The sequence below is a fragment of the Sphaerodactylus townsendi genome, linkage group LG15 (genome assembly GCF_021028975.2).
Source record: "Sphaerodactylus townsendi isolate TG3544 linkage group LG15, MPM_Stown_v2.3, whole genome shotgun sequence".
Lineage (NCBI taxonomy): Eukaryota > Metazoa > Chordata > Lepidosauria > Squamata > Sphaerodactylidae > Sphaerodactylus > Sphaerodactylus townsendi.
Window position 1 is genome coordinate 24,467,913 of NC_059439.1, and position 11,341 is coordinate 24,479,253.

At 39.8% G+C, this 11,341-nt stretch overlaps 1 protein-coding gene across 1 annotated transcript in view; it reads left to right on the forward strand.

The window, feature by feature from the left end:
* Positions 1-7,954, forward strand: part of LOC125444241 (vomeronasal type-2 receptor 26-like) — a 9,694-nt gene extending 1,740 nt beyond the window's left edge. The window contains exons 2-4 of the mRNA XM_048516674.1: positions 2,065-2,356; positions 6,311-6,437; positions 7,050-7,954. Of these exons, the coding sequence (XP_048372631.1) occupies positions 2,065-2,356; positions 6,311-6,437; positions 7,050-7,954 (1,324 nt within the window). The remainder of the gene's footprint in view (positions 1-2,064; positions 2,357-6,310; positions 6,438-7,049) is intronic.
* Positions 7,955-11,341: the final 3,387 nt, after the last annotated feature.

Consider the following 11,341-nt stretch of genomic DNA (forward strand, 5'->3'; position numbering starts at 1 on the left):
CACAATTGTAACATTAGCACAATCCAGATGTGCATTCCATCTGGACTTGTTGATCATGTTGTTTGCCTTGACTTTTGAATTGTAACATTAGCACAATCCATTCTTTTGCACAAGCCATGCTGAAATGTTGGAGCTGTAGCTTTCTAAATGTCCTGATTGTCCAGGGCTTGACATTGAATCAGAATCAGAAGTCTTTATTGGCATGTAAAACAAATCATATAAATATACCATAAATCATATATTAAAACATTTGACAAGATTACAAAGAACACTAGACTTGATTCAGATAATAATTTTCACTCCAGTCATTTGGTTAAAGTTCTTCTGGCACAATGGGTCTAATACATGGATGCAAAAATCACACTCCATATTAGCCTCAATTAAGCCTGATTTCATAGTGGTCTGATAAATAATGCATGCAAGTACAAAGTTGGGGAGGGGCGGTATGATGTCCAGATCCCTCTCTCCCCATAATCTGTTTTTTTTTTGCTGATTTCCCTATCAGTTCATGAGACTGACATCACTGGATGTATTAAAAGAAAGGACTTGGGATAATTAGATGTCAACAAAAGAGCATTACTAGTGTTTATAAGTCTAAGAGAAACTCTATAACCAAAGGCAGTAATTCTGTGTAAAACTGAACTGCAGAATTATGGTGAAAAATTCTTCTTCCAAGGAAATGTATTTATCATTCCACCCACCCACCCCCCCAAAAAAAAGTCCAGTGACTGACCTATGCTGTTTTCTATATCTCTGAAGCCAAAAGCATGTTCTAAGTCCAGACATATTATTTGACATTAAGAATCTGCCAAGAAAAGAAGCCAACACAATTTTAATAAAACCTGCTTTGAGAAAGTCCCACTGGGAATTCTTGATCAGGATTCTGAAAAGCCCTGTTTAAGACTGAACTATACATATGCGAAATTGCTTCCTTTCATGCCAGAAATGTAACAGCTATGATGCTTAGATTAGAAATAGATATGCTTTCAATTTTTCCCCTAAATATTGTATTCAGTTACTTGTTATTTGCTTATAAATCAGTAATGTCTGCCCTGTCTGCCCAAACCCTATTGTAAGCCAATTTCTAAAGCATTTTTGAAATATTAGTAGAAGATGCAGCATGGCCTGAAGATATGACATATGGTCAGGTTTCAATATTATGTCTTGTCAGTTGTTAAATAATTAGTAGAAACATCCCTTGGACTTAATTTTGGGAATAAAAAATCCATAATAAAACTGCTAGTATGTGTGTTCATCGTCTGTTGTCGTCTAGCTGTGTTTATGCCTAATAAAGGTTTTTTGGATTTGGATTTGGATTTAGCTAAGAACATAAGAACATAAGAACAAGCCAGCTGGATCAGACCAAAGTCCATCTAGTCCAGCTCTCTGCTACTCGCAGTGGCCCACCAGGTGCCATTGGGAGCTCACATGCAGGATGTGAAAGCAACGGCCTTCTGCGGCTGTTGCTCTCAAGCACCTGGTCTGTTAAGGCATTTGCAAACTCAGATCAAAGAGGATCAGAAGCTGGTGCTTCTAACTTGCACATCAAGAATCAGGATCCAAAGAGTTCGCCTATCACTTGAGTTTGTCCATCGCTATTCTAGTGTCATTCATGTCTTTGTCATTCATTTCCTTATCATTCATGTCCTTGTCTGGATGTCACGTATACATTTGTTTTATCTCCCCATGTAAATTATTATGCTATTGATTGAAAATTGTTTTAAAGCTTTTAAATGTATATTTTTGTACTATTTATTATATCATATTATTTTATATGGGGGGTTTTTTGTAAGCCACCTTGAGTCCTCTAGGAGGCTTGGCGGGGAAAAACATAACAAACAAATAAGTAAATATATCTCAGAACTGTAGGTGCTTTGGGAACTGCATTTCAGTAAATCACGGAAAAATCTAATGCAGAGTCACGACAAAAAAAAAATACACTGGCTTTCTATTGTGCCAAGTCAAAAGCCAAGTCAAACCTTTGCAATTTTGGATTTGTCATTAGAATGAATGGCAAAACTTTAAGTGGTTGGTTTATTAAACTGCCTGTCGCTCTCATTGTAGATCGGTTCCAAAGTACTACCAATACCTCTTGGCCTTGGCATTTGCTACAAAAGAGATCAATGAGAACCCCAGCCTCTTAACAAACACTTCTCTGGGTTTCCTTGTCCTCAATGGTTACTACTTGGCAAAGATTAATTACAAGGCCACCCTGAGCCTCCTTTCAACAAAGCATAGGTTCATCCCCAATTTCAAGTGTGACACCCAATACAATCTCATATCTGTCATTGGAGGATTTTGCACTGAAACAACGACTAACGTGGCCACCATATTAGCAGCATATAATGTTCCACAGGTAGGCTGTACACATGTTTGGGAAAGGAAATTTCACACCTTTGCCACATAATTCAAACTCCTGTTGTCGCCTAGCTGTTAAAATCTCTACACATTTTGTTACAGTTTGCTTTTGGATCATTCTCCACAGACCAGGGTAATGAAGTACTCTTTCCTTGGATGTATCACATGGTCCCAGATGAAGCCTATCAGTACATGGGAGTTGTTCATTTACTGCACCATTTCAGGTGGACTTGGATTGGTCTTGTCGCTATGGATGATGACAACGGGGATAGATTTTTTCACACTGTAGTTCCTTTGCTTTCACAGAATGGCATTTGTTTTGCCTTCACAATGAGGACATTCAAGATGGCTTATAAGGAGGAAATGTTAATGTTGGCCTTAAAGCTGCAGGAACAATACCCAGTACTTGAAAAGAGCAAAGCCAATGTAATATTTGTATATGGAGAGCCTCCTGCCCTGCAAATCCTGGGAGTGTTGTTGAACTTAGCAGAAACAACTTCCTTTCACCGTTTGGGAAGAGTGTGGATTGCAACATCTCAATGGAATTTTGAATCACTGAACATTGGAACAATGTGGGATATACAAACATTCCATGGTGCCATATCTTTCACAGTACATGCAAATCAACCACCTGGTTTTCAACAGTTCCTTCAGAATGTAAAACCCTCCTGGATGAAAGGAGATGGTTTCATCCAAGACTTTTGGGAACAGTCATTTAATTGCTCATTGAAATCTTCCAGTCAGCAAGGGGAGATCAAAGAACTCTGCACAGGAAAGGAGAAACTGGAGAGCATTCCTGGTATTTTCTTTGAAATGAGAATGACAGGCCATAGTTACAACGTTTACAATGCTGTCTATGCTGTGGCACATGCTTTGCATGCAATGTACATAAATAGATACAGACATAGAAGAGTAGAAGTAGGAGAGAGAAAGAAAATTCACGATGTGCAATCTTGGCAGGTAACTGAATTAGGACACCAAATAGGCAGTCTCCATGATCTCCTCAGAGCAGCAGTGGCGTAGGAGGTTAATAGCTCGTGTATCTAATCTGGAGGAACCGGGTTTGATTCCCAGCTCTGCCACCTGAGCTGTGGAGGCTTATCTGGGGAATTCAGATTAGCCTGTACACTCCCACACACGCCAGCTGGGTGACCTTGGGCTAGTCACAGATCTTCGGAACTCTCTCAGCCCCACCCACCTCACAGGGTGTTTGTTGTGAGGGGGGAAGGGCAAGGAGATTGTAAGCCCCTTTGAGTCTCCTGCAGGAGAGAAAGGGGGGATATAAATCCAAACTCCTCTTCTTCTTCTTCATCTATAGATAAATTTATTTAAACATTTGTAATTCTGGGTTTTTTACTGATTGGGAAAAAAGAACAACAAGGATTTTAAAAAAACTCAATACAAAATCCAGAAGCCCTAATGGAATAGACTTCTGACCTACAGAGAACTTATGCCATCCTGCTCTTCACTTGCCACGCCCTGCAATAGTCCTGCAATTGTTGCAAAACACATTCTTAAATTGTGGCTGACCTATATATTCTATTGGTAGGACCAATAGTGATAGATAATACTGAAAGGGGAATGGGAGGAGGAGGGATCTAGAAAGTTTTTCTTGTCCCCATCTCTATATTTCACTCCATGCACATTACATATGTTAAAAAATTGTGGTACATAATATGTCATAAAATCATTATGGAAGAAACCACACCGGAAGAAACCACAAGGACCATCAAGTCTAACCACCATCATGCAGAAATACACAAGCAAAATTACTCCTGACGGGGAGGCCATCCAACCTCAGTTTAAAAACCCCTGGAGAAGGAGACCACACCAGCCCACCCGGGAAGTGTATTCCACTGCTAAACAGCCCCTTTCCATCAGGAAGATCTTCCTAATGTTTAGGTGGAATATCTTTTCCTGTACCTATGAACCAAATTACTCCGTGGTCCCAGTCTCTGAAGTAGCGGGGAAAAAACAGGGAGGCACTATAATGGGAGCCCCCAACAAGTGTTATCCCAGTCCCTACTGGTGTTTAGTAGACCAGAGGAAGAAAAAAATTGTGTGTGTGGTGGGGAATGCAAAGGGACTTTGGTAGAATCAGTCCATCTCACAATGCACGGTTTCACTTCTGTAGCAAAACCCAAAGAGAGTGACCTAATGACATTTGGGGTGATGCGATTGGGATTTGCTTAAGCCTCAACCACATTTGGAGAAACTCAGAGGATTGCCTCTCAATTTCGTGATATTGGCTCATTCTGCACATGCAGAATAATGCACTTTCAAACTGCTTTCAATGCTCTTTGAAACTGTCTTGAACAGCAAAATCCACTTACAAACAGGGGCCTTTGTTTCTACTTGTTCCTGCAAGTGATGCTGGGATGCTTCCCACACTCCCAAAATTTTCTCAGAGCTTCTGGGTAGCAGCCTGTCATCCCTACCCAAATGTCTTACACCATAATTTTTATTACTGTACACTGTACGTATGTGTAACTTATGTGACGATAAGAGGCCAGTTATTTTCTAGATACATACCTGGAATAAGAAAACTGGTCTTCCCTTTGAGCAAATACGAAATGGCCAAAACCGTTAAGTAAACCAGTTTTTACCCAAACATTACTGTCACTCAGGCCCCTTCCGCACACACAAAATAATGCATTTTCAAACCGGAGCCCCTCGGGGATAGGGCGGTATAAAAATCTAATTAATAAATAAATAAATAAATAAACCACTTTCACAACTGTTTGAAAGTGGATTTTGCTATTCCGCACAGCTTCAAAGAGTACTGAAAGCAGTTTGAAAGTGCATTATTCTGCATGTGCGGAATGAGCCTCAGATTTTTTCAAGTACGGCTGAATACATGGTGGCAGTACAATAAAATACAGCGGGGTTGATTAGGCCACACATCAAAAGTCAAAGGGAATGCAATAACAAACCTGCCATGCATAAAATCTTCAAGGTTAACAACCTAAATTGTGATAAATCAAGACTATGGCCCCTTCCGCACATGCAAAATAATGCGTTTTCAAACCACTTTCACAACTGTTTGAGAAAGCAGATTTTGCCATTCCGCTTTACAACTTCAAAGAGCACTGAAAGCAGTTTGAAAGTGCATTATTCTGCATGTGCTTGGAATGAGCCATTGTTTACATTACCGTAAAAACTAGGAAAAAAGTAGTTTTGTCTCTTTTGTCCATTTCTCTCTTGTATCCTAGCTCCATTCCATCCCTAAAGGGAATTTCATTCAACAACAGTGCTGGAGACACGGTGCACTTTGATGAAAATGGAAAACTAATTACAGACTATGATGTAACGAATTGGATAACTTTCTCAAATGGCTCCTTTGTCAGAGTAAAAGTTGGAAAATTGGATCCTTCGGCTCCTCAAAGCCAAGCATTAATTCTGAATGATGAGCAGATTGAGTGGCATAGAAACTTTAACCAGGTAACAGATAAGAGCATAAATTGGCAAACACTTGAAGGTATCTAAGCCAGGCACTCTGTAGTTACATGGACAACAAATTACAGAAGGCTTTCTATTGCAGCTAAGGATTGTAGCAGCAATCCAGCAGGGTCATCAACCCTTCATAAGTTTCTGTGCCGGATGGGACATAAAAGTCCATCAGCAATACCAGCTGAGTTCAAAACCTTGGTGGTAATGCTACTTGCTTAGTGGTTGCCCACACTAAAAAGTTATTGAATATCTATGCCCGTGGTGGTGAGCCTTTGGCACTCCAGATGTTATGGACCACAATTCCCATCAGCCCCTGCCAGCATGGCCAATTCGCCATGCTGGCAGGGGCTGATGGGAATTGTCGTCCATAACATCTGGAGTGCCAAAGGTTCGCCACCACTGATATATGCACATCACCCTTTGAGTAATACATAGTTTAACCTAGGCATTGGTGTCTTGAGTCTTTATTACCAACTGCAGGGAATGTTCTGTTTTTGGACAGGTACTGCCTATTTCTGTGTGCAGTGTCAACTGCCGTCCTGGCTATAGCAGAAAGAGGAAGGAAGGAGAACAATTTTGCTGCTTTGATTGTGCTGAGTGTCCGAAAGAAATGGTTTCCAGCCACAAGGGTATGGAGATGTAATCTACTGAAATATGAACTTTATCACATTGGCAATCATACTGAACAAAACAAATCATGTTTCACAGAATCTAAGGTCTAGGGAGAAAGGGAAACCCCACCATTTGTGGTCTCTCATCTCAAGTATGTTTTCTCTTGAATTCCTCGCAGATCCCAGAAAGTCCATTTGTGGCAAAATATTTGAGGAGTTCAAATAATATAGTTGTTTTGTTCTTCCAAATGGTAATATAGCATCTTTCAGAAGGACCTATGAAATATCGTTGATTGACTTCCATGACTCATCACAAACTGAGATATAATTCAAGTGTCATCACACAGTTTCAGACTTTATAGGTTCCTCATATTCCAATGTGAAATGAAATTCAAAGATTTTATTGTTTGTGCATTCAAAGTAAGGCAAATATTTTTTTCCTATAATCCTAATGCTTCCCCTATAAGATGGGTCATAACATAATTGCCATAATAAACTGAGTAGTTGAGTCAAAGAAAGTGACTGACTTGCCCAAACACAAACCCAAAGCTCATGGTTGACCTGACAGTATACATAGTTCTCATGGTACACAAGGCCATATTCTCACTGTGAAATGGTTTCATTTTACAGATACATATGTCTGTGTCAAATGCCCAGAAGATCGCTATCCTAACAAGGACCGAAGTCAGTGCATTCTCAAGACAATAAGTTATCTGTCTTACAAAGAAACTTTAGGAATCTCCTTAGCTATTCTGGCTGTTTCATTCTCTCTGATCACAGTGTTGGTGCTTGGAAATTTCGTAAAGCACCAGGAAACACCCATAGTCAAAGCCAACAACCGGAGCCTCACCTACACTCTCCTCATCTCCCTCCTGCTTTGCTTTCTCTGCTCCTTGCTCTTCATTGGACAGCCTGTAAAAGTGACCTGTGTTCTGCGACAGACTGCTTTTGGCATCATATTCTCTGTGGCTCTTTCTACTGTGTTCGCTAAAACAATTACTGTGGTTCTGGCATTCATAGCTACTAAGCCAGGGTCTACAGTGAGGAAATGGATGGGGAAGAAACTGGCCAATTCTATAGTCCTTTCCTTCTCCCTTATTCAAGCAGCCATTTGTCTGCTTTGGCTATGTTCTTCCCCTCCATTCTCTGCCAGGGACATGCATTCAGTGGATGGGGAAATCGTTTTGGAATGCAATGAAGGATCCACAGCCATGTTTTACATTGTTTTGAGCTACATGGGCATTCTGGCCTTTGTAAGTTTCTTAGTTGCTTTCCTTGCCAGAAAATTACCAGATAGTTTCAATGAAGCCAAATTCATCACCTTCAGTATGCTGGTCTTTTGCAGTGTTTGGCTTTCCTTTATTCCTTCCTACCTGAGTACAAAGGGAAAATTCATGGTGGCTGTGGAGATCTTCTCCATCTTAGCCTCCAGTGCTGGTTTACTTGGTTGCATTTTTTTCCCAAAATGCTATATCATTATTCTGAAGCCTGAGCTGAACAACAGGGAGATGTTAATTAGGAGAAATAATAAATGAACAGAAGCTTTTTCATGTGCTCTTAGACATTTATTATGTTGCTTGTTTTTTCTGCTATGATACATGTATTGGTCACCTTGCATTTTTTTTCTCTTTGACTGGTGGTTCTTCAACCCCAATTAGTTGTACCTGTGTTTGGGGAAAGAGGTTTCCACCCACTTGAGTGAAATGTCTGAAGCCAGGATGCCCTGTCTCCCAACTCTGTCTTTGTCCCAAGGAAAAGCAGGCCAGTGTTTTGGTTAAGACAGAGGCTGGGCTGGCCATTATGTAAGAATGGGATATCTTGGGATCAATACATGCACAGTTTGTCTAACCCTAAGCAGGCAGTCTCCATTTAAATTGAGGAAAAGAGCTGGTTGAACGAGAGCTATAATAAAATAATGAAAACCAAAAAAGTATGTATTAAAGCAAAGAACACACACACACAGCATACCACAGCTGACTGAGAGAAAAAAAGATTCATTAATTAAAGTTTCAGGGACAGGTGATAGTTTCCAGCCTTGAAGGAATGAACGAGTGGGATAAAAATTTAATCAATCAACCAACAAAGACTTTGGGAAATTGATTCAATGTAGACACAAAAGAGTCATTAGACCCTTATAAGTGAATCAATAGTGTGATAGAGACATCCCGTAAAATCATCATTTATCCAAGATATCCTCCTCAACTTACCTTCCCTTTGCTATGTCAAAGAGGGGGTATTTTATGTATTCTTTATTCTTTATTCTTTATTCTTTGTATACCGCCCGCCCCAAAGGCTCAGGGCGGTGTCCATCAACATTAAAACAATTTAAAACATCAATACATAATTTACAATAAATAATATATAAAATACTAACTACAGATGGCCGTACTATACTATAAAATACTAAACAACATGTTCTATATTTATGCTATATGAATCTTTTGGACTTTTTTTGGATTAAACGGTCCCCATGACCTATCAGATGCCATCTGATATGGCAGTCAAACCATCTGATATGGCAGTCAAACCAAGATCAAGGAGATCTACATTCAAATCTCCAGTCACTGGAAGCTGGTGGCTGACTTTGGCTCAGACAAACAGTTTCAGACACACCGACCTCACAGGGCTGTTGTGTGTGTGTTTACGTGTGTAAAATTCACTACAAGATTTGGTTAATGTGCATGAATGTAAATACTGAACTGGATACATTTTTTAAAGATACAGCATCTATGGCTGACCTGCAAAAGCTGGAAAGAGAATAAAAGTACATGCAAACAGCAATTTAATTGCTAAAATTATCCAATGATGCAATATGCCACTATTATACAATACACAATATACTAATATACTGTACATGCATAAATGCATATATTATAGGTTTTTAGGTGAGCAGAAATTTGGAAAATTAATCCTTCATCAGCTATTGATGACATTGTTCAGAAATGCTGATGATTCCAGACCACCCTAAAATTGCCGACAGCTGTTTTCCCCTAAGTTTTACCTGTATCTAATGAGTTATTAAAACATGTCAATTGAGAGAGTCAGCAAAACACAAACTTTGGTGATGGGCAGGAAACAAATGTACAGGTAAATAAATTAAATAAATAAATATTAATGACACAACTGTCCTTTCTTCAAGAATTAATTAATAAATTAATAAATCTATGAATTATATAAATATGAATGTAGAGAAGTCAGGAGGAAGCACAGCTGTGATGGTATTCTTTCTCCATAGCATCCCCCAACATGGAAGTAGGTTTTTTTTATTCCATGTGGTCTCCACAATCACTGGAAAACTGGGACCTTACCTGTGAAACCTCTGACTTGATGTATTCACTGGGAGAATAATAAGCCAGACCATCCAACTGTCCACTATTGGTGCCTTGGATCTCATCAGTGGGACTCCTAACTGATGGCTATGCCTCTGTGCCTGCATAGTTTCCTACACAGGCTTACACCCCCACTTTTACTTTTGCCCTTAAGCCTGGAGTGCCATGGGGACAGGCTCGCCAAAGATGGGGTTACCACATAAAGAATGACTCCAAAAGAGGTCACAATTTTAGGAAGCCATCTAAGGGAAATATAAGGACCTGTTACTCTAGCAAGAGAAAATGGTCCTGGGAATGCTAAAGGGATTGTTAGGCAATTGAAGGAGTTGGATTGTTACTCTTCAGCTTGTTGTTATTGTTGTTGTTGCTACTACTGCTGCTGCTGCTGCTGCTGTTTTAAGGAAGAGACACCAAATTTGCAGTGTGACTGACCTTATGAGAACACCTGAGTTTAGTTAAAATTGGGGCAGGGGGTCCCTTAAAACCCATATTACAGTCTGTGCTGTGACAGTGGTGTTGCTGAAAATGCAATATAATTTCATTGGCACCATTGCATCTACAACCACCTGAGCTGTTCCATGAAGACTAGGAGCTTTTACATAAAAGCCGAGGGGACTAGATTCTGACCACATGACAGTTTGCTTTGGTGAATTTGCTGCTTACTTTGCAGACAAAATTGCTCACATGCATTTTGGATTAGATATTAAGCATTAGTAGGGCGAGCCCCACTCAGGACTATACTATTAAAGCCCCCTGCCAGCATGGCCAATTGGCCACGCTGGCAGGGGCTGATGGGAATTGTATTCCATAACATCTGGAGTGCCAAAGGTTCACCACCACGGTACTAGCATGTTCAGGTGATGTATACTACTTCAGAGTGTTTCTCCTGACCTTTAAAGCCCAATATGGCTTGGGATTAGGATATCTGAAGGACTGTCATTTCCTATACACTGCTGCCTGAAAATTATAACAAGGGAGAGGCTCTCCTGAATGTCTCAGTTTGACTTGTTTGACTCAGAATGACTTGTTTGGTCACTGCATAAAAGAGGGAGTTTTGAATGGTATGGATCTTTAGGACGCAGATGAAGACTGTTTTGTTTAGGACTGTGCGCAATTGAAACAGTCCTCAATTGTTATTTTAAATTTTGGTGTGTTTTGTTAAAATTATGTATTTTATTAACATTATAAGCTACTTCAAGCTCTGCAGGAAGAAACATGACTAATAAATATTCATAATAAATATACAGCACAGAAAGGAAGAAATGTCAGAAACCGCTCCATTAATTCATTCAAAATTCTAAATCTCTCAGAGCGACCCACGCTTACAAAATCATTCTTATTCCACACTTCAGGACTATAAAGATGAGATATGCAACCTGATTAGTCCATTGTATTGACTTTTCCAACAACAAATCATTAAAAAATATAAGAGCACAGTACTCAGATAATTTTTTAAGTGCTGTAGAGCCATATGGTTTGTTCTAGCAGCATTCTTTAGGAGAGAATGCTGCTAGAACACAGCCATACAGCCCGGAAACCACACAGCACCCCAGTGATTCCGGCCGTGAAAGCCTTCGACAATAATATTTGTTT